Source organism: Anarhichas minor, unplaced genomic scaffold (genome assembly GCF_050575085.1).
Source record: "Anarhichas minor isolate MPS153535 unplaced genomic scaffold, ASM5057508v1 ptg000028l, whole genome shotgun sequence".
Lineage (NCBI taxonomy): Eukaryota > Metazoa > Chordata > Actinopteri > Perciformes > Anarhichadidae > Anarhichas > Anarhichas minor.
The window spans coordinates 7,428,386-7,451,283 of NW_027466474.1; the positions used below are offsets into that span (position 1 = coordinate 7,428,386).

Sequence of the window (22,898 nt, forward strand, 5' to 3'; positions counted from 1 at the left end):
TTTAGTCAAAGAATCAGTTTAGTTTACTCAAAGCAGAACAAGAGAAATCAAAACCCGCCCGCTGAGGGGCCACATTCAGCTCTAAACATGGATTTGAACATGCAGAGAAGACTGAAGTCATTGTATTTATAGTTTTGCATGCTGTACAAAATCATGATTAAAAACTAACATTTGGATCCAAAAACATGTTATAATTACAGTTGCCATTGTGATAAAGTTAATAGTGTTTCAACTTTTATGAGCAGAACAACCAACTATGAACCTAAACATTTGAATCAAAGTCACATTAGCGAAGTTCTGTGGAAATCAAGTGTCCCGAATGCTGCACATGAGACTCAGAATGCTGGTTTGGATGCACCTGGTGTCACTCAGCCATAGTTTGCTGTTACTTGTGTGTTGTTCTAATGGTTGTGTTGTGAAGGTATAACATCATCTACATGACCCTAGACAGTACAGAACAGACAGTGATGTTGATATAGAATATTGTATAACTCAAAACATTCGCTCAGTCAGCATGCACAGAAATAAAGACCAAATAATAATAATAACAACTGTAGTCACCAGAGTGCACTGGTTTAGGTACGATTCTATCGACACAAATATAGTTTCAGAAAGTTCACAAAAATCTACAGCAATGTGAAATATCAATATGATATATTTTCTGTAATTCACCATTTTGTAAACTTTTATACAATGCGTAACACGACTTCTAAGACAAGCAAATGACTTTGGTGTTTTGTAGCTACAGGCTCAATAAAAAAAGAAAATGTCCAAATATATTTTTCACCAAAAAGTTGGATTTCATTCCTGTACTTCAACCTCATGTTCAAAGTGGTCTTCTTCCCCAAAGAGTAAGAATCTTTTCAGACCACCCACGAAGGAAAGACACAGGAACAACGTTACATTTATGTATCATAAGAACTTTCATTTGAGTAGCTATAAAGTGAAATATAAACCCCAAAATATACTGTACTGTATGTGATGGCACTGATAAGAAAAGTCTCTGTATAGATGTAAACTAACCTGCAGGCTTATTTGCTCGAAATGTTGCTTTCACATTTAATTTTTACAGACGTACACAGAATGTTTCAAAAAACTATCATAACAAAGCAGTACAACAAAGGCTTGGCACTTGCTACAGCTCTGCCCAAGTCTATGAAAATTCTTGATCGCTTGAGAATGTGGAGAATGTGCAGTGCATTCCAGTTTCTGAACTAGTCCTCCCCAGTGGACAGGCATGTCCACTAATGATAGAAACAATGGCTTATGGGCAAGGCTCTGTCTGTGCTTCCTTCAGAAAAATATGGAAAGCCGATTTTAAAGAAGGAAAAAAAAAATAAAACATGACTCTCGAAGGATGTGTCCTTGATCCGTTGTTTTGTTTGTCCACTCTTCTTCGCCGCTCTCTTTCATTTGTTTCCCATGCTGTCGTGAGACAAAGCGCTCAAGGCAATTTCACCACCACCACGCAGGCGCCTGCCCTGCCAATGTTGAGAGGGACCTCCTACAGGATGACAGAGGGGTTAACATGCAGCCTCTCATCTGAGGCTCTCTTCAAAAGGAATCTCATTCTACTTCATGCAGATAAGAGGGCTACAGAGGCAAGCTAGAAGAAACATAGCAAGCTCTAAAATATTGATAGCATTCAGAGACTTCAGCAGATTTATCCTCCCAAAGCGTGCTAACTGGAACCCTGATGTTATATGTAACCAGTTCTGGCAAAAAATAAGCTTCAATTGAACAGTTTTAACCATTTTCAATTTTCAAGTTCCCTATTTTTATTTATATCCAAAACAATAATAAGAGTTGTGTAAGTGTGATAAATGATTGGTTACCTCAGTCCACTCATTGTTCTGCGCATCGTAGGACTCGACAGTGTTCAGATATGTCTGGCCATCGTATCCACCGACAGCATAAAGCCTGTCACCCAGCAGGCAAACACCCACTGCGTCCCGGGGAACACTGAGGGAGGACACTGTGGTCCATGTGTCCGTCTTTGGGTCATACCTGTAATACAATGTTTTGAATGTTTATTGCATTAGGGATTTTATGGTTAAAAAAAATTTAAATTATCCAATCAACATGAATCTCAAGAGGAAACCTGTGTCCCATCCCCACTTAATGAGAAACCCTGATGTCCCCCCTCTTTAATCACAGATGTCTGCATGGTTAACCTCTTTCAGCACACACAGAGAGCCAGATTGAAACTAAAAGCAAAAATTGTTTCTTGGACAGCAGCTGGCGGCTGCTGGGTCCACCGAGAGCTGGACTCAAGAGTGAAGGAAGATGAATGCTGAATGTCGTTTTCACCATGTTGACCGCTAAAAATGAGGACAAAGAAGACACCCTTCATGATTTTCTTTCAGTGATTACTGGATAATGAAGTCATTTAAATGTTCATAAATGCCTTGCTGAAAGTTGATAGTATCAAAGTTTAAAGCTTTTTATCAGTTTCAAGCAAATCAGTTTATAGTTTGTAAAATACTTCAAAAATATGAATTTGAAAGCTAAAATATTGTCTGATATTGGAGACTGCTACAGTAATATAATCGACTCTAAAATGCTAAATTGAAATGACTCAAAATGCTTTCCAGTGAGTAAAATCACTGTTTTAAAGATCCCTTTATTACTGCTTCATTGATTAAACGCTGAAGGATAACTACTATTATTTGAAAACTAATTATTTGAGTAAATGGGTGTGTGAATAAAATGTCAAATGGTGGTAAAATACAAAGCAAGAAGGTATTCTGAGCAGTGACTTATTACTGGAGATGCTCTACTGTGAGTCAGATATAGGATATGACGGCCACCAGATGGTGCCAGATATTATGAAATAGAAAACATCTGTGGAAACTATGATCTCTTCAATTGAGTGTTGTGGTATAATACAGACATGTCTCGAAAGGCAGGAACAGGGTGGGGATCATGAGTTTGTCTCCCTTTTGTTCTTACAGCCTCGTCCCCACCCATGTCTGAATTCAACTGCAATCCAGAAGCGCTAAACATTTCCGTGCTTGTGTGTTTTATCCAGAGAAGAGGCTTTTACCGACCTTTCAACACAATCGGAGAGTCTAGAACAGTGGTTGGAAGCTGGCGCGTCGTGGCCGCCTACAGCATACAGGAAGTTGTTGTACGTCGCCACACCCACTCCTCCTCGCCTCTTGGCCATGGGAGTACACATGCTCCACTTGTTGGTGTGCGGATCGAAGCACTCCATTGACCTCAGACATGAGCTGCCGTCTCGACCGCCGACTGCAAACAATCTGAGAAATTAAATAAACTGGGTTCAAAATCTCTAACATCTGACATGTACGTACATACAGTGCTAGTGGAGCTGGAGGGAGTATAGCTCACATCAGATGGTTGTAAGAGATTATGATAGAACAGTGATGATGTGACAGATTTTCAAGATACATCAGTGTGGATAGCATTTTTTTAAAGGCCCGTACCTTGTGAGTGTTCTCTCCCAGAAAAATCACATCAGTATTTTAAGTGCTTGTAGCTCACAGGCCCGACAGAAAGTAGAGACAAGGGAAACACTTTCCTTCTTGTCTATTTTTGACCTAGATGCAGAAATATCTCTGCATTGACTTTAACACTGAATACTGGATGTAGCCGAGCAGCAAGCTTGTTCTTCCTTCGGCACACAAACCTATTTAAAGGAGGCTGTGAGCCAGTCGGTTCTTTGCTTAATTTACTATTAAATAGTGTTGTTAGGCATTTAATACATACAAATATACAAAGTGTTTTGCTTTTATAGAGTCTCGATTACCCTGAATAAATGACCACACTGATCAGAACAGCCTTTGCTGTGAGCTGCTAACTGCAGCCACCGTGTAGTTTATCTCACACAGACCACAAAGGTTGATGCTGCATTCAAGAAGTACAATGTCCACTACTTTATTTTGTTTTTGTTAAAATCACATAGTTTTTGCATGACAACCACAGATGGCTTATCTTAATTAAAGCAGACATGATGGTTGTGCTTCAATTTCAGAATTTCAGGTCAAACAAGGTGATTTTGATTTTGCTAAAACATGCATAATAATGTCTGTAGGTTTGATAAAGCAACTTACTTTCCATTGAGCGCTGTGACTCCCATGGTGCTCCGTGGTGTCGACATACTCGCCACATAGTTCCACTGTCTGGCCTGTGGGTCCCAGCGTTCCACTGTGTTGAGGTAGCTCCAGCCGTCGTGGCCTCCCACAGCATACATTGGGCCCTCCAGCACAGCAATACCTACACAAATGGGAACAAAAGATTTGAGTTATTGGCAGTAATGGGATATATTAATCCATCATTAGTTTATAATCACCTTCAACTAAGAATTATGTTTCCACTAGCTTAGAATGAGCCCTCATATTTATATAGGGAGCATGTCCTCTTCACTGCTATGTTGCACTGCCATGTTTCTACAGTAGCTTAGGACGGACAGACCAAACACTGTGGCTATAAGAGGGCCTCTCGCGTTTTAGGTGACCTGAAGGCAACCATAGTTCCCCAATGCATGGAAAGGGAGGAGGTGAGCAGAGGGGTGTTCATTTGGATGCAATCTGCAAACACACGGCTAGATTTCACTAATCCTACACACTGCTCCTTTAGATTATCTCTGTTGAATCTGCCCGTCTCAGAGTCTGCATTATGGGTCTTTCCCGGCTGTTCAGCTCCCTTGTGCTTCATACTTGTGTATTAATATGTGCATTTGTTTGAGTTGATCATGAACAATCAATGAAATTGAATGACATTTCCAAATCAAAGCCTTGTTTTCTTGAACCAGTTCTTAGAGAGAGCTGATGCAGAAGTATGTTTTTCATTTTAGAGCTGGGCAGGGTGAGTCATATAGCTAACCGAATCTATTCAAAAAAACAGGAAGACTATAAAACTGCGTTGTTATTCCTCATTCTCAAGCCACAGAGGAAAGAGGTTTTCCCCAGCAACATAGCAGAGGATGTTTCAACACAATGGATTTTTATATTACCCCCCTTATTTCCTTTGGTGAGAGTTCAATTATTTGGAGGGAACATGAGGGCAAGACCGCATTCAGAGACCCTCGAATGACATAAACGCTGTCCGACAGAAACAATTCTCATAGGGAGACTTCCTTTTATTACCGACTGGTGGCTTTGGAAGAAAGAAATGCTTTTTTTTCTTGTCTTCACCCCTAATGCGCACAGCAGGAAATGGTTGGCCAGGGGTGTTGATAGACACTAAGCTCAAATATATTCACATTCAAAATATGCACGCCACAGCAGCAAGAGATATTTGCTACGGGAAAGATCAAAGACAACACAGGTAATCTGTACAGTGTGATCTCCTGAGCAGGCTGATACCTCTGACCACACTGGGTGAGCGAGCTGAATGCTTTGACAAGATCTCCCTGTTCTGTTACCCAGACCTGTTTCAACTGTGAATCAAAACGCTTCTGATATGAGATTTATTGGGCAGGGAAGGGTAAGGAAGCGCAGGGCCGAGCACCACCTGCCAAGCTTTGATAGGGGAATGGGAAAATATCAAAGGTCTATCTCAAAAGAAATGTTTGATTTCTTTTTTTCCAGCACTCCAGCTGTTACCTTCCTGAGCATGCATCCTGCAGTTTTTGGTGTTTCATAACACCAGGTAGCCTGAACGAGCTAGAACCTCAAACCTTGAATTAGTTGTAAGAATTGTGTTATACTCTGTTACAAGTAAAATACCTGCATTCAAAATGTTACTTTAAAATGCCTATATCATTAGATTATAATTGTTGATGTATTAATGTGTTTATACTTAATAACTAGGCTATATACTAAATAATACATCATAGTTTATAAGCTGGTTTATATATTTATTTTTTTATTAAGAATCTGAATCTGCAAACTAGCCTAAATAATGAAGTGAAGTTAAATGTACAATATTTCCCTCTAAGATGTGGTGGACTAGTAAAACAAAGGATAGAAATACTCAAGTACAGCACAAGTACCTCAAAATTGTACTGAAGTACAGTACTTGAGTAGCCTAATTGTGGTTTGTTACATTTCAGTATTGCTAGAAAAAGAGCAGAAAATAGTTTACAACAGCAATAAATTCATATATATATATATATATATATATATATATATGAATAAGAGCACCAGACTGATGCCTTTAACCTTAAAATGTACATCATTTTCTTCAAGGGGACCTTGCCTCCCGGAACCCTCAAGAGGGTCTGAGGTCCACCGGGCATAGTCTCACAAAATCCTGTGAGAAGCACTAATTTAACTAAAATATTTTTAAAAATACACAAAATCTCAAATATGAACAAAGATACTTTGAAGTAGTTTTCTTGATGACATGTAGATCTGAAAAAAGCATAATTGATTAATCAACGAATAAGTCATTGATCATTCAAATTATCAAATAAAAACACTAAATATCCACTGGTTCCAGTTTCTCAAATGAGAAGATTTCACATATAACAGTAAACAAAATATCTTTGGGTTTTAGACTGTAGCATGGATAAAACAAGCAATTTGAATCCATCAGGTTGAGCTCTGCAAAATGTCCTTGAATGTTTTGTCATTATTTTGTAACACTATATTGACCCTACTATTAATCAGTAAATTGTGAAAATAATTGGGAGATTAACTGATTGTTAGTTGCAATCCTATTGACATATTCGTCCTCGTTCACCACATTTCCTTTCTGTAATTATTATATTATCTATCAGTGTGGCATTTTCTTTTTAGTGAAATAAGTGGAGCTCACGAGACACACTCACCAAGGCCATGCCTGTGTGTTGACATGGGAGGCATAGTAGACCACACTTTATTGATCGGATTGTAACACTCCACCATGTTGGATGTCTTGAGTCCATCTCTCCCTCCGACCACATAGAGCTTGTTGTCTATAACTGCGACACCAAACTGCAGCCTGCGTCCGTTCATGGCTCCAACCTGGACCCAAGTGTTAGTCCGCAGGTCGTACTTCTCTAGAGTGGTGGATCCTAAAACCACACACAGACACAAGTGTTACATTTTAAATATACTGTCTTGCTGTTAAGGAATAACCACTGCGTATATGCGCGTGGGCCATACCTTTGGTAGCATCCATCCCTCCTACAGCATAAAGTGCGCCCACAGTAGACTTTCTAGGTTTCGTTCTTGGGCTCTGAAACATGGGACGTCTCTCAGGCAGAAGATGGTACTTCATGGCCTCCATCAGCAGCTTTTGGCATTCCAGATCATCGGAGAACATCTTGTTGTTTTCCAGATCGGCAAGGAGCTACATTTCAAGAGATCACTTTTAATAGGCTGCATTGTAAGAAATAATGTATTAAAGATATAATGTGTAGAAAAAGGGCCACATGTTTATACAAATCACCATTAAAGACATTTACTGAAATACCTGTTAATCTAAAGCCAGGTTAGTCTCATGTAGAATTACTTTTTATATGATTAAGCTTAAATAAAATACAAACACACTGTGTAGATAAATACTGTAGATCTTCAGATGTGGTGACAGCAATTCTTTAATCATATGCTTTATTTTAAGTGCCATTTGTAGCCACAGTAGTCATATTTTGTATCTGTTTAGAAAGTATCTCACCAATTATTTTGGGAAATAGCCACATAAACATCGTTCCGAGCCTCACACTACAGATTGAAGTAGTAGCTTTTAAAAGAGAGCATGTTTTCAATATTTCACCACACATTTTATTTTCATAAATTAAGTTTTTTTTAGTTTTTTTTTTACTATTCATCTTTGTATATGTCACTGCTCAACTTTTCAGTTTCTACTAAATAAAGTACCGGTTTTGACAAATACAGTGATTTCTTTCTATTGTTTATCTGAATCACAGCCAACAATATCTCCCTACCCAACAGATGAGATAATGTTTCTGATCATATTTTTCATGTCATTTATATTCATAAAAACAATCACTTCATTGTTGTTTGCAGACAGCAATGTTGTACGTAGTTTTTTTATCCTGCATCTATTCACCTAATATTCAGTGAAAAATAAAGCACATGTGAACAAAATTAGTTTAAAAAAAACTGTCCGTGAAAATAAAGCTGCCATAAAGAAGGGCGATATGTTCATACTTCAGATCTGCCAAAAATTCCTATCTGGATTTGATGTTATGTAAATTAGGCAGACATGACACAGTTGTAAAACAATGCTTACTCTCAGACATACAGCATTCATAAAACATGAGTTGCAGTGCAGTGTTTAAAACAATAATAATTCAAACATAAGCAAGCATAGTCTGACAATGCATATAAAAAGTCATGTGTATCTGTCATGCCAGTTTGATTTATCACTCAGAGGGGAGATTTTTCTTCCTCAGCCACTAACATAAACAAAGGGATTATTGACAATGCAGTAGTTCAAGACTGAGGGTCGGTGGTTCTCTTGCAGTAAATGTATGGGGCTTAAAGCTGAAACAAGTTGTCGATTCATAAAATGCTAAATATTCCTTATCATCTCCAGGACTCCAGGAATGGCTGCTTTCATTTTGCTTCATGATAGTAAACTGAACATCTGAATATCTTTAGTCTATTACTACGACAAAACAAGGCATTTGAATATTTTATGTCAGGCTCTGAAAGTTATTATTACCATTTCCTGACATGTCATAGACAAAGCGTCTGAAAGCCTGTAAAACTATTAAGAATACATTTGTAAAAAAAAGTGTATTATAAATCCAAAATCTCACCCGGGGTACGTACAGTAGAAAAGGTCATAGATTACGCCTTCTGTCACACTAAGCCGTCAGTTTAGTTGACAGCTACAAACTCGAGCAAAAGCACAGTATATGACCCTGATCATACCTTTTTCTTACCATCTCTACCCCCTCACCCGCTATCTCACCTGTGGAGGAAGAAGAGGCAGGCGGATCAAGGCGAGAAGCACCCCAAGGTCCTGTTGTCGATGCTGGACGTCGTACCGCACCCACATCATCAAAGCCTGGAAGATGGTCTCCTCATCGGGGACGTTGATTTCATCGCTGGAGAGCAGCTTAACAATCTCAGCCGTGGGGAGCAGCAGGAACTCCTGGTTCTGAATGACCTCCAGGAAGTGTTCCTGGAACGCAGAGGAGACGGGTAGGAGGCAGATAATCATCAGTCATTAGCCGAGGAGTACGCTTGGTGCAGCGTTGCGTGTGTGTGTGTGTGTGGCTGTGTTTCTGTAGGACAGAGAGGTGAAGAAAAATGAGTGCAAATAGATAGAGAACACCAATTTAGACGTCTCTATTGACAATTTATTGTATAACTGATGGTGAAATACTCTCTCACACATTTTGACACATATCTTAACATCCATGCAACAGCAGGCTACAAATCAATCTGGCATAAAGCGTCTCCAAAAAAAGCCTCTTCATAAGCTCATACAACATTTTTGCTGCTGATTGTACATGACACCGTTAAACCAAAATAAGATGCTTAATGAGAAACAAAAGCACTGCACACCAACATTACCATCACACAATACAGTGTCCAGCTCTAAGTTTTTGTGGGAGCTGTTCTCTATTGCCTTTCTTAAGATTGATCTTCCATTTGCTGGCCAGAAGCCCAGACGATATTACTGCGCTGCATGGCTACCTCTTCAAGGACATTGTCTCTGGGCAGTTCCATTAGAGATGATGCTATATAAAACAACCTCCTGCCTCTACAGTATGTTATATTCAACATTAAAACACATGAGAGACATACGGAGCAATCCTCTGCCATAATCAGGCCGATTCCTTCTTCAAAAAGGCAGCCGAGCATTAATTGTTAAGCTGCCTTTAATAACTGAGACTGGATGCTCAACAATTAAGAAAAACAAGCAGGCTATTGATCATCAACTTGCAACAAATTACAGAGTCTCTGTCCAATCCATTATGAGAGTGTCTTTTTTCAGAGCTCAACAGAGACAGCCCTAATGAAATGAGGGACATCTATTGATCTGTTGTGGTAACACTGAGGGAGAAAAGCCATCCAACTCTTTTACGTTGCTTTATTAAACCAATTATTTGTAATTACCAGTGCCGAACAGCTGACAACAAAATTGAAAGCCCAACCGAGTTTATTTCATAAGCATTTAAAGGGATGTGTTTTTAGATGCTGGCAAACTCATTGGTGGGTAAACTGCTTGGAAAACAAGATCAGCGGGAGAGGATACTAATTGATTTAACTACTGCAAAAGAGTAATTGCGTAATAATAGTGTTTTCTGAGGCGGAGGAACGTCGATGTTTAATGGGAGTGAGGGCTGGGAGAATTACTCTTTAAGAACATGTTGATTACCATGCAATTTGCAGAGGCTGGCAAAGACAGATTGCTATATTTTGCCATTTTTCTAAATTTGGATTCATTCATTCAAATACACAAATTCCGTAGTATTAATTATTATTTCTGAGTGTGCACCTCTGTGTCTGTCCACGCGTAATCTCGCATTCTGTTGCAGAAAACTGCATAACATTTTGGATGGCCAGCTATGACTGAATGCTCCTCTCGTTGTTTCTCAAAACACCTTTTACAGCCTGTTTTATACTACCATTGACTGCTCGATGACTTCTCACTCACTACTCTTAACAGGCCCCGCCCGGTAGGGGCCACAAGCGATAATACAGCTGAGTGCATCATCAAACCCCAGCCTCTATTAGGCATCACCCTCACGTTTGAATGCTTAATGTCAAAAAAATAGACTTGACGCTTCAAGTCTCAGTTACGACCGTGAGGCGGAGCTGAGATGCGCATCTGGACGTAGCAAGTGCGAACATCTGCAGAGATTAAAATAAGAGCGTATCTGTTTTGTGATACGTGTGAGTGCAAAAGACGTCTGATACACTTGCGGTCTAGACTGGGGGGTTAGCCAATTAGCCAATTGTGGGTTGCATTCATTCATTACAGCAGTGGTCGTTGCAGACTCACCTGGCAGCAGATATGTAACTGAAATGTAGTTTTATTGCTGGAAAGAAAAACTGTCATCCCAAACAATATAACAATACATTTTTTCAACGACTGCAACGAAAGAGGGCAACTCTTTCATAAAGGAAAAGGATGTTGGGGCGGATCTCAGCGGCCTTGCTCAAACAGGAAAAACAAGCTTATCAAAACACAACTTGCTCCACTCACAAACCAGATGACGGACTTCGCGGAAGCCCACAGCTCTCGCTGCTCATTACTGAGGCGATTGAACAGGAAGTTGAACCTCTTGTGCAGTCTGATGATTAGATTAACCTCCTGGTCCTGGATGGGGCCTATGTAAACAGACTGAGCAGATGTCCTCTAGGAGATAGCGCCTGCCTCACGCTGTCACTTCTGCGTGGCCAAACAAGACGTTATCTGACAAATATGTCCATGAATCTTAATCAAATGCAAATATTCCTTGCAGAAATATATAGCAGCCACATTTTCACAATTCTGGCAGTGCACTAATCAATATGAAGCAACGTGGTATCTCTTAGTAACAGCCACGAAACCAAATTAGATGAAGTAAGAGCATGAAACTTTTCAATTTCTATTCAAATGTGGACGTCACCCATGTCTCTGCTGAAATTAGATGATATAAATAACCAAGACACCGACAGTTTACGCCTTTACAGGTTATGACAGGTTATTTTAATTAAATAGTCTCCAGAGGACAGCCATACATATTTCAATGTGTTATGTACAGTATACCAAGTGTTATACTATATATGTATATATATTATATATGTATATATGTATACAATATTGTTTAATATATATTACATACATATATACACATATATATATATATATATATATTGATATACATACATATATACAGTATATACAGTATATATACAAAACTACATATATATATATATATATATATATATATGTATACATACATATATATATATATATATGTATACATACATATATATATATAGTATACTGCATTCACAAAACATTGGTTATTACACGTTATATTGAAAATACATATATATATGTATACATATATATATATATATATTACACTGCATTCACAAAACATTGGTTATTACACGTTATATTGAAAATACAAATCAGATGTGCACTGAAAGAAAGGCTTTGATTATGTGCAGCAGAGTAAATTTGATTCACTGTAGTGTAGGCTGCCTCTCAGTACATATAGTGTTAATTAAACCACATTTTAAAATACTCTTGTTACTGTTTCATTAGCACAGCTCCCTGTGTGTAATCATGCAATGAAGAGTCACTTTGAGAGTGTGATCTCTTCCTTCAAAATGAATAATTTAGCCCACCCCGGCCATGTAAATGTGGTAAAGCGCTAATCGCCCTCCTACCATGGTGTAGTTATGAGCCACATTGAGCAGGTCCACGCAGCCTTGGGCGTCTGCAAAGGAGCGTATTCCCAGGCAATTGGAAGGATGCAGCTGTTTCATCAAGAAGTTACAGCAAACCTGGATGACTTGTGAAAGCTGGAGGAGGCAAGCTGCCGCCAATAAACTCTCAATGGTCTCCTCTTTCAGCTCAAGGACGCCTGCAATGTCAGGACAAGCAAAACACATTTTTATGTCACGACTGGATGTAACCATAATGGTAAATACAGTGGCGGGAGAAGTATTGCAATCAAACAAACTGGATAATCATCATTATATAATTTGACCCCATTTTATAATTTGAATACTGTGGATATGGATTTTCCCAACGTTTCTCCAAATGGATTTGTCTTGTAGAATAAAGCAACGCTATGTTTAAGTGTTGACCAGTCAGTCAGCCCAGTGATGAACTGCCTTATTGATCCATTTTAATCATGCTGGATTTCAGAAGTCTCATAACTACTTACAAGAGCTAGTGAATGTCTTTACGAGCACTCACCGGTGTAGGCAAAATGAACCAGGGATCTGAGGGCCTCTGGATCGACTCCCTCCATTTTGATCTCCTCCTGCTTTGCCTCTCTCACGTCGCTGGTGAACATAGCAGCAAAGTAGTCCGACACGGCACTCAGGACCAGTCTGCCGTAAAGAAAACGCAGTGGATTAATGCTCTTGTACCGCACATGAGTTTGCATGGCTATGGGGGATCTATATGCTGATTATTTCGAGTGGTTAGTGAATAAATCCGTAGATTGTGTCTCCTCAAATGTAGCTTTGCAGCATAAGAAAAGGTATCACAGTATCACATTGTACTGTCGGTGTAATAATTTCATGTACTGTTTCTAACAGAATGCTTTTACACCATTCTAGGTACTGTTCCCACACATTCTCTATCATTCCACTTGTGTATGATAAATGAAATTACCCCACATACTCCATGTTGTTAATAGCTGCACTGGTCAGACTTCTAATTTTGTTAGCTCATTTGTCTAGCTCTCATAACACGGGTTGATTCAGGGAGAGATCATATGACAACACAAGGAATTGAGATCAAGTGACACAGTCCAATAGTCTGATCCCATATTTCCATAATGTTGTGGTTTCTAATAATATATATATATATATATATATATATATATATATATATATATATATATATATATATACTTATTATATCATGTTTAATTTATTTTGTCACACCGTCCCTGCTTTACTTGGTTGTGTCCTATGAACAAATACAAAGCCACATTAAAACAGGCCGTCAGAGAGCTGATTTCTTCAACTAGGTCAGTCACTGATACTCCTTTCTCTCTCTGTGGAGAATTCTGGTTTCTGTTTTGTGAATCTATTTGGATGAACTAACAAAATATGCTGGCAGGCAGACATACACAAGCACATGCACTCGGTGAACGTGATGCAATGAACGTGATGCCTCTCTGCATTCAGGAGATTTGATGTCATGCCATTCAACCGAGGGCTGGATGCCCAAATATTGACACTTCCTTGTATTGGATCACCGTGCTCTTCCACTTCACAAATGTAATGTGGAAATGAGGAAGGGCAGAGGTGTGTAATTAGATCACAGCAATGTGCATTATTTAGATGCAAACCAGGGAACATGGAGTTTGCATATCTTTCCTGTCACCTGAAAATCAGAAAAATCTTGCTTTGAATTTTAAAGATTATTTGATTATTCGTCAGATGGATTGCGACTGACGAAATGTATTTAAGAATGCGAACTGTGGTCAAGACCAACGCCTGAACGCTTGCATCAACAACTTAATGAAATGAATCCAGATGAGCTTCTGTATCTCTTAAATCAAACCGATGCAGGTGTGATTAATGAAATCAAAGAGGACACAAATACCAACCTGTGAGCGGGTATCTTATGATCCCCTGCTATCAAGAGGACATCACACAGCTGCTTGTGCTGGAGGTAGGTCTCCATCTTACGGAAAGTCTGTTCTGCATGATTTGTGGCCTGGAAAAACTCATCAGAGGAGTTGGTGTTCATTCTGGAGAAGGTGCTCAGAGCCAACCTGTGGAAGAGAGAGGAGATGTATAGACAAAAGCAATAGACCCTGTCTGTATGTCTACAGCATCTTTGCATTCTGTGCGTCGTGTCCATTTAATTGGAATACTTCTGCACTTTCTGAACATTTGGTCATTGTACCAGGAGCCATTTAGAACATTGCATGAAGTCTTCTCTAAATAACCAGAGAAGGTTTTGTTGCGTTAACCTTTGGCCATTGTTTGTTTTGGACATTGCCATGTGTAGGAAATAGTAAACTGTAACCATAGCTTCACTTGATGGGGACTCAGGCAAAAAACAATAACAACTACAACAACATTGGACCCTTCAGGTGAAATGAACAGACAGTTTATTTAGGGAGACTAATTCATTAAGCTAATTAATACATTTTACCCTCTGTTTCCTCTCCCTGCCCACTATCATAATTATGAAATAATAAAAATAAAATTGAAAAGCTGGACACAGCAAGATAAGAAACAAATGATTAAGGACACAAAAGAGCTTATTCGGGCACATGGCACTCCTGAATCCTCTATTCCCTGCGGTGTATCTGCATCTTTCTTGCCGCTCTAAGCTGAAATTAAAACTATTATGGACTAAACTCCACACATAAGTCGATAACTAAGAGATGCAGGTCTTATGGGACAAGCAAGCACCACAATCTTTGCAACAGCTTTCCAGACAGAATTTCCCTGTGTCTGTATGTGTGTATGCCTTTGTGTATCTGCATATCTGTGTGCGCACGTGGGTTTTCCAAAGACAGGGACTTAACAAGTGAACAAGCCTGTTCCTTGCAGCGTTGTGGCGAGGCTGAGTCCCTGTCCCCACGGGCTGCTAGATTACATGCTGTTCTACAGGCACCCGAGTAATCCCTCAGACTCGTGGCAAATAATGCAGCCCAGACATTTTGGTGTCCTTCACAGAGAAAGTCCACTCATTGACATTTAGGGTTGTTTGTTACGCTACACAAACAGACCCAAGCCGCCTCTCAGAGGGAATTTACTGTCATCTCACGGTCCTGCGGCTGTGTAAAGACTGATTGTGCTCAAGAAGAAAAAGTCACTGCTCTTTAAATTGACACTTTATGTCCCCACTCATTACCAGTCATACTGATATGAGAGCTGCATAAACTAGTAAAAGTTACAGATTCATCAATACAAACAAACTGAAAACCCTGTCACGCTTGGCAACACAATGTACTGGCGCATACCAATATTGATAACACAGGAGGGATGGAGGTGGTGATGGCTCTCATCGATGTCCTGACTAACACACTATTGTAAAGTTTTTAGCAAAGTGTGTGACTTTCTCCTCTTTGATTACCAAAAGCAACAACATTTTCCCCCTGGGAATTGTTTATATCGCCCTCCAGTCAGTGCAGTATATACTGCTGTAGTCTAATCTTTATGGGGAGACTTTATGCTAAATGCGAGAGTAATTTATTGCCCTGTCACGATTATTCCCCACTGACTCTGGAGTCTTGGAGAGGAACACCAAACAAGACTGAATAAGCAATAGGTCCTTAAAACTGAGATGCATTGCCTTTGTATTGGCTCCGAGGCATGCTGTAAGGATTTTTCATGCCTACCAATCTCTCCGACACTAATTGCTTTGGTATCACATTCTGGGGAGCAGTAAATTTCTCTGTGGGGTATATTTCGCTTTCAGTAGAGGGTTGAATCATCAGAGGTATAGCCCAATTTTATTGAGGCACTAAAGCCCCAGAACACCTTGCTCCAGAGAAACTGCTGTAGGGACATTGCTGTACATCGCATATTACTAAGCAATTCAAAGAGAGTCACAGACTCTAACATGCTATAGATTTCTTTTGTGGGCCTTCAAACTGTTTCAATGAACTTACTTGCAATCCTAGAACAACGAGGAGGTAAATTCGCCTATACAAACGAATACAATCCCAATTTATCGTACAGTACACATGTATTTACTTCAGTGAGCAAAGTCTTTTCATTTGATCCTCACACCTTCCCAAAGACATCACAACAATGTGAATAATTGAATCTGAGAAAAGAACTGCATATTTAAAAACTCTAAGTTATTCAGGTAAATCAGAAACGGTGGTTAGGAGCCTGTTTTAAGGCTGTGCAATGGAATCTTCATGTGCTATATTTTAAGCACAAAATACAGTGCTAATACAAAAAAGACACTCATTGACAATAATACAGAGGAGTTTTTTTAGAATATTAAAATGACATGTTCAATATCCCTTCCGTCCACTGTAATCAGTCTGACTTCTCACTGTGATGAAACTACCCTCCTAAATGAATGGTCGGATGATTCAAGATGTGCTTTCATCGGCCAGGATTAGCCCCTAGCTGTAAAGGTTATGAGTCAGACATGTTGCTGAGTATCTCAGTATTATTCCAACTAGTGTCAACTCCATCCCTCTACAAATGGGAAAGTCGTGCTTGCCCGGCCCAAATGGGATATGTCTCTTTCAAAATGGATTATAACCGCCATTTGCCCCAGAAGGCTGCTGAGTAGCTTGGGTTGGGTTGAGAATCCAACAACTCCTACAAAGCCTCATGCGGCATGTACCAAATCTATATATTCCATGAGATCTTTATGCCTCATGTGCTTTGACAATCGGTATTGCTGTCATTCAGCTTTGTAGAGAGAAATATATACACTGACTGTAATAACTTGATCCCAGCAGTGAGGCTGGGATGATAACTCTGTGCAGAAATGGATTTTCCTCTCTGCTCTTTACTATCTCACCAAGGCTTTGCAGCAGACATTCTTCTTCTGATACCATTGTTATACCGGACATACTTAATATTGATAATGATGGATGAAATGGAGCTGCATACGGGAACCATGTCTTTTGAAATCTGCTCTGAATGTGGCCAGCCGGCCCTTTATGTTAGAGTGCAGTGGAAAATTGTCACATACAGAAATTAAATATTGCTTCCTTATAGCTTTTCCAAAGCCGAGCACCTTGTAAAGACGAAGTGATGGTGTAAAAGTCATGTCAGCAGAATGTCTCTGAACAGCTAATGAACATCTCAGGTGGCATACCAATTCCTGTTTTGAATATTAAGAAACTGCATCCAGAGGAGAAATCATGCATAGTGAAAATGAAAAACCAGCAGTTGAAATATCTGTTCGTTTAATAATGAAATTCTCCATAACTGACTTGCACACTTAAGTGAAATATCTGCTTGGAGCCACTGAGGAATAATGTGCCAGGAGATGAATGAATTTCAAAATAGCGATTCAATTTTTCCTGTTGTTACGCACAGCATATTAATACTGGAATTGCCTTGAAAATGGTACAAATATATGGCACATTTTAATGGTATTGACATGGTAAATCTTAATTCCATATTGCTATTTTTTGGTCCTTGTCCATAGATTGACTGTGATTATAATGCTGAGCTCTGCATTGTAATGCTGATGAATTTGGTGTAAATTGTGTGTGTGTGTGTGTGTGTGTGTGTGTGTGTGTGTGTGTGTGTGTGTGTGTGTGTGTGTGTGTGTGTGTGTGTGTGTGTTGGGGGGCAACATGTAAGTGAAAAATGTGCAGATCTTAGCAGAATGCTCCTCAATGCTTTGCTGATGGCAGGTTAACTCGCATAGTGTATGAGACTGTCATCATTGTTGGATTGTCCGTAATTTATCAGCATCTAATCTTAGTGGGTAAACAAATGAATCCACATTATTACAGCAGTGGGTCCTGGGTGGATTACTGTATATATTAGATATTTATAGATCTAGATCTTTAGATCCTTTGTGCATTTGGGCTTAAACCTTTAGACTTTAACCTATTGCATTAGATATGTATGTTATTTGGGGATACCCTGAAACAGGGTAAATTAGTTAAATTAGTTATTTTTTCTTGTCTATACGATATCACATTGTCAGCTTGATTATAGTTGTCCATGCCTCTGTGATTATTTTTCATTGCAAATTACAGAGTGCCTCAGAAACTGTTGAATGAAGTCATGGCCCCGAGTGTCCATGTGAAATTCATAGACAGCTGTGTCGGGGATGATTTCCTTTGAATTCCATTTGGGGGGAAAATGACTGATCCACATTTGAACAAAAATGAGGAATGTGTCGAGCATATAATGCTGCTCTATCTCTGTTCACTGCCTTCTGCAAAAGCATGAGAAGGGGCTCCGGAAAACTCTAGCTTGATCTTTAGCTTCCATCAGAGGTGGCCTTGTTGCGTACAGAATGCTGATTTGGCGAAGTTGAAGAATGCTCAGAATCAATTATTTGTGAAATACAAAATCCTTTACACCTCTGAGGATGTATTTTTGAGATTATAACAGATAAACTGTATTTTGCAATTTACAGCCTCTTAAAGACACCTCCGCTGGATGTGTCACAACCAGACCAAGACCCTATAAGCCGTGTGGTGTTATGAGACATCCAACAAATATCTGAATTACTGCTGTTGACAGGGTGAGAGGTGGTGGTATTTCTTCTCCAAGGCGGTGGAGAGGGAATTGAGATATCATTCAAACTAACAGCCCGCTGACTCAAGCCTCTGTTAGTGTTCATGTGGGAGAGGTCAGGGTTTCCATTCCATTCAGGTTAACGTCTGTCATATATTCTCTGCCAATGATGGGGAGAGGTTATTTGGATGAGAGTCATGAGGACACAACAAATAGATAGTATACAGATTACTCTAGAGCGAGTATAGAGAGTTAGGAGAAAAGGTGGGAAACAACATGATATTATCTGCTACTTATTTCAATACGTTTGATTTGACAACTCTAACATAATGAGAATAATTATACCAGCATAGACCACAATATACATATATTTAAATGAGTCACTGACCTTTTAAATTATCTTCAGTACTCTATGGCATCCTGGCAGATTTTTAGAATGTGCTATAAAACTTAATTAGCTACATTAAATACAAAGAGAAATCTATTTCATTAGCTCAATGTTAATGTTTCCAAGAACCTTCATGTGACATAAATACCTGTGAACCAATGTGAACATTTGCATTTATCCTTAAGCATATAAACATCAAATATCAATTCTTAGAGTCAAGCAGAATCCTAAAAATATGCTCACATTGTTAGGATAAGCTGTTTTTATTATCTTTGGCAGTTTGACAGCAATCTTAAATAATAATAACAAAAGTGAGAAACCAAATCAATGAAAGAATGAAATACGCTGATGGCATGGATTTATTATAGACATTGCGTGAGTAAAGCTAATCGCTGAGGGGCATGTACCACAAAATGACTGGCACGTATTTCACAACAACAGAGTAACGGCTAAAACTTTTGGATTTTTCAAAGTCAGCAGAACTCATTTCTTCTTTCAGCCTGAGGGATTGTGACAAATTATGTGTCAAGGATTTATGATGTGAGACATAATAGGGCCACCCAGCTGGTGGAGTAAATGAATGTGCATATCTCAGTGACATCCACACATCTGCATAGCCACCGAAGAGCATGCAAGCCATAATGTGTCATGCAGTCACTGGCCTAGTTCACTGTTCAACTTTGTACACCTACTGTACAGATGCAGCGCTTGTCCAAACATTCCAGCAAATAATCCTTCACAGATATCGAGTGACCGCATTTCTATTATCACGCACTTGATTGGAAAAGTGCCACCATGCCACACACAAAATGTATTTATCTCAAGCTAAACTCATTTTTGCAGCCTTGCTATTTAAGCCACTGCAAGATCAGAAAACACAAATTCCATGATTTAATAATGATGTAAAAGAGGTGCTGACATTGTGATGCATTTATTTATATGAAATGAGGAAGTGGCTGTAAATATTCTTAATGATATACTGTTATTTAGAAGAATGGGTGATTTCATTACTAAAATTCAAACAATTAAAATACTGTCAAAAACAACGTCTGATTATCAAATTCATTGATGTATATCCCTACAACCAAGTACAGCTGAGCCAAGGAAATAATGTATTATCCACCAGAGAAGGACCATTCAAAATGTCAGTATCATGGTCAAAATATAACGGGTAGTAGTTTACATGGCCAACATGAACTCAAGGTCCCCCTTGAGAGCCTGAGAGTTACACATTTTAACTGTGAGGCACATCTTTTATGCATGTACTTTTGACATATACAGGGACCCCAAAACATGAACATCTGCCAATTATACCAACATGAAGACGAGCTGATTCCAAAACCGGATCTTAACTCAGAATAATTCATGTTCTGTTCAGGGAACTCGACCGTCCACTGCCCATGGTATTCATTTTATCCACATTGACACATTTTTGGCTGCAGACAGAGAGTGTGTATTTAGAATTACCTGTCGTATCATGGTGAGCTTTATAAAACAAAGGGGACAGGTTCACTTCCATTGTTCATTTCATCACCAGGTGCATGGAACAAAAGCACGCAGGAATGTTTAAGGACCAATCACCTTAGAATGTCACAGACAAGATAAAAGGGAAGACTTGGTCTTTTCATCTTTGATGCGAGGTGCTTTTCGTGTTCTGCCAGACACACACACATAAACACACACGTAGCTCTAACCTGTTAACTTCCTGGAAGAAGATGTAGCATTTCAGGGAAGACGGGGAAAAAAACACAACCTGGAGATGCAGGTGGTGGGATTTATAGCAAGAAACACATGTATGACCCTGATTGGTTTGGCGTCAGGGTTTTTGAAAAGACGTAAGTAGAAAATAAATTAAATAACATCTGCTAGCCACTAGCTATGATAGCTTTTGGCTTATAAAGTGGTTGTCGTGGCAGTCTAGATAATTCATGTGATTGCACTGCTTCCTCTTTTTATACGTCCAGTACGATGTAATGGCTCTTTCCCGCTATCCACTTTTAACTCTATGGAAGAATGCAATAGTGTAATGTGTAAAAACGAAATACTCTGGAGGAATCAGGGAAAGTCATACAGTGCATGTAATCTGGACTACAACACACACAAGGCAGCAGAGACAGCCTTGGCTTTTCGGCCAATGAATAATTAAAAGGATGCTTTATTGGTTTATCCTCCCTAACATGCTGTGGACAAGGAGAGTGTTTCATCCCCAGGTGAGCCATGGTGGCAGCTGCCGAGCCACAGCAAACTGGGAAATGATAGCTGTGCAGATAATTTCATTTTAGCTTAATTAAAGGATCTGGAAGTGCAGATATTTAACTTAATAGACTGTAGATATACGCTTCATATATCTATGTATTTAGTCTCAGAAATGTTGAAAACAGATTTCAAGTATGGCTGTTTTTTCCTGATTGCAACAAAACATTCTTGCTTTTTGATCCTGAGGTGCTGCCTCAGTCAATTAGATGCAGATTTTATCAAGAAGCTATACTTTCACTGTGAAAGGTGAGGGAACCATGGCTTCCCAAAACAGCTTCCCATAGTCTGGTTTCCGCTAACTGAGCATGCACAGTGACTGATGCTGCACCACATAATATATCTGTGTCTCCTAAGAATGTAATGTCTCCTAACAGTCATACCTCTCTCTGGCCTCCATCTCTGCAGTTTCCACTGTGCTGTTCTTTACATCTTCCTGGCCAGTGATGGTGTCCTCTTTCCTTGGGGTGCTGGGTGAGGAGCTGCTCTTTGAAGATTCCTGGTTGGCCTGGAGAGCCTGGATGGTGTTCTGTTGATGGTGCCATGATTGTTGACCTGCTCTGACATAGACAGGTGTGGGCCCTGGCGTCGGAGTCAAGATGCTGTGGACCGGGCTGTTAGTCTTCCAGAGTCCTCCAACACCTCTTTCCCGTGAGTGACTCTTCAGCCGGCCCTGGACAGCCGGCCCTCTGTGATCCAGGCCATCCTGCTGGATGTAGCCTCCCACCCCGCCACCCCCTCCACCACCAGATGAACCTTGGGATGAATGGCTGAACCAGCGCCAGCGGAGCCTGAGAATCTGCTTCACGTCAAATTCCTTCTTCCCCGACACAGACATCCTCCTCTGGGTTGGAGACGAAGGCAATGGTACGTTGAGTCCCCAAAAACATGGAGAGCAGAGAAGAGGAGCGCCTCGATTTCAGTCCTTACTCACTATAATGTGCCTCTTCTGTTCCGTTATTGTCTCACTACTATCATGACCAACCCCTCCTCCTTCTGTTACTCCTCCGTTGTTCTTTTAGTGGAGATGGAAAGCAGTCCTCCGCAGCTTTTGTTCCTGTGCCTGAGATTACTACCCTCCCTCCAACTCTCCCTCTCTGTCTTTCTCTCTCTCTCTCTCTCTCTCTCTCTCTTCCTCTCTCTCTCGCTCTCTTTCCCTCCTGTGCTGCTGCTGTTTCTGTTTGCTGCTGCTGCTGCTGCTGCTGTGCCGCTGGAGCTGAGTTAATGCACATGCATGATCCACACTCCCTCCCCTTCGTCTCCCCTGTTTTCGTTTTCTCTCTCTCTCCTTCTCTGCTTGTCTCTCCTCTGCACGCACACGCACACACACACACACACACACACACACACACACACACACTGAGAGATAGACATATATACTCGTGAAATAAAATGAGAAAATCTCCCAAGCCCTGCCCAGTCCCCTCTGCTGCTGTTCAGCGTGGCCCTGTGTGTGTTAGTGTGTGTTTTTGTGGTATAACAGGGCTCCAAGGGGGGGGGGGGGGGGGGGGGGG

General features: G+C 40.0%; 1 protein-coding gene across 1 annotated transcript; it reads right to left on the reverse strand.

Annotated features, from left to right (window-relative positions):
• Nucleotides 1-22,687, reverse strand: klhl4 (kelch-like family member 4). Its single transcript, XM_076103473.1, has 11 exons — nucleotides 21,768-22,687; nucleotides 14,162-14,329; nucleotides 12,793-12,929; nucleotides 12,258-12,454; nucleotides 8,833-9,045; nucleotides 7,056-7,242; nucleotides 6,740-6,964; nucleotides 4,077-4,239; nucleotides 3,051-3,263; nucleotides 1,836-2,007; nucleotides 1-1,504 (listed from the first exon to the last, which is right to left on the reverse strand). Exons 1-11 carry the CDS (start codon nucleotides 22,220-22,222, stop codon nucleotides 1,445-1,447), a joined length of 2,190 nt encoding a protein of 729 aa, XP_075959588.1. The 5' UTR covers nucleotides 22,223-22,687; the 3' UTR covers nucleotides 1-1,444.
• Nucleotides 22,688-22,898: the final 211 nt, after the last annotated feature.

What these genes read in the sequence shown, in the direction of transcription:
- klhl4 (XM_076103473.1), bottom strand. Translation starts at nt 22,222, where the DNA reads ATGTCTGTGTCGGGGAAGAAGGAATTTGACGTGAAGCAGATTCTCAGG. An exon ending in CTCTCCGATTGTGTTGAAAG is followed by an intron (nt 2,008 to 3,050) that starts GTCGGTAAAAGC and finishes ATTGTATTACAG; the next exon opens with GTATGACCCAAAGACGGACA. An exon ending in AGAACAATGAGTGGACTGAG is followed by an intron (nt 1,505 to 1,835) that starts GTAACCAATCAT and finishes GTCATCCTGTAG; the next exon opens with GAGGTCCCTCTCAACATTGG.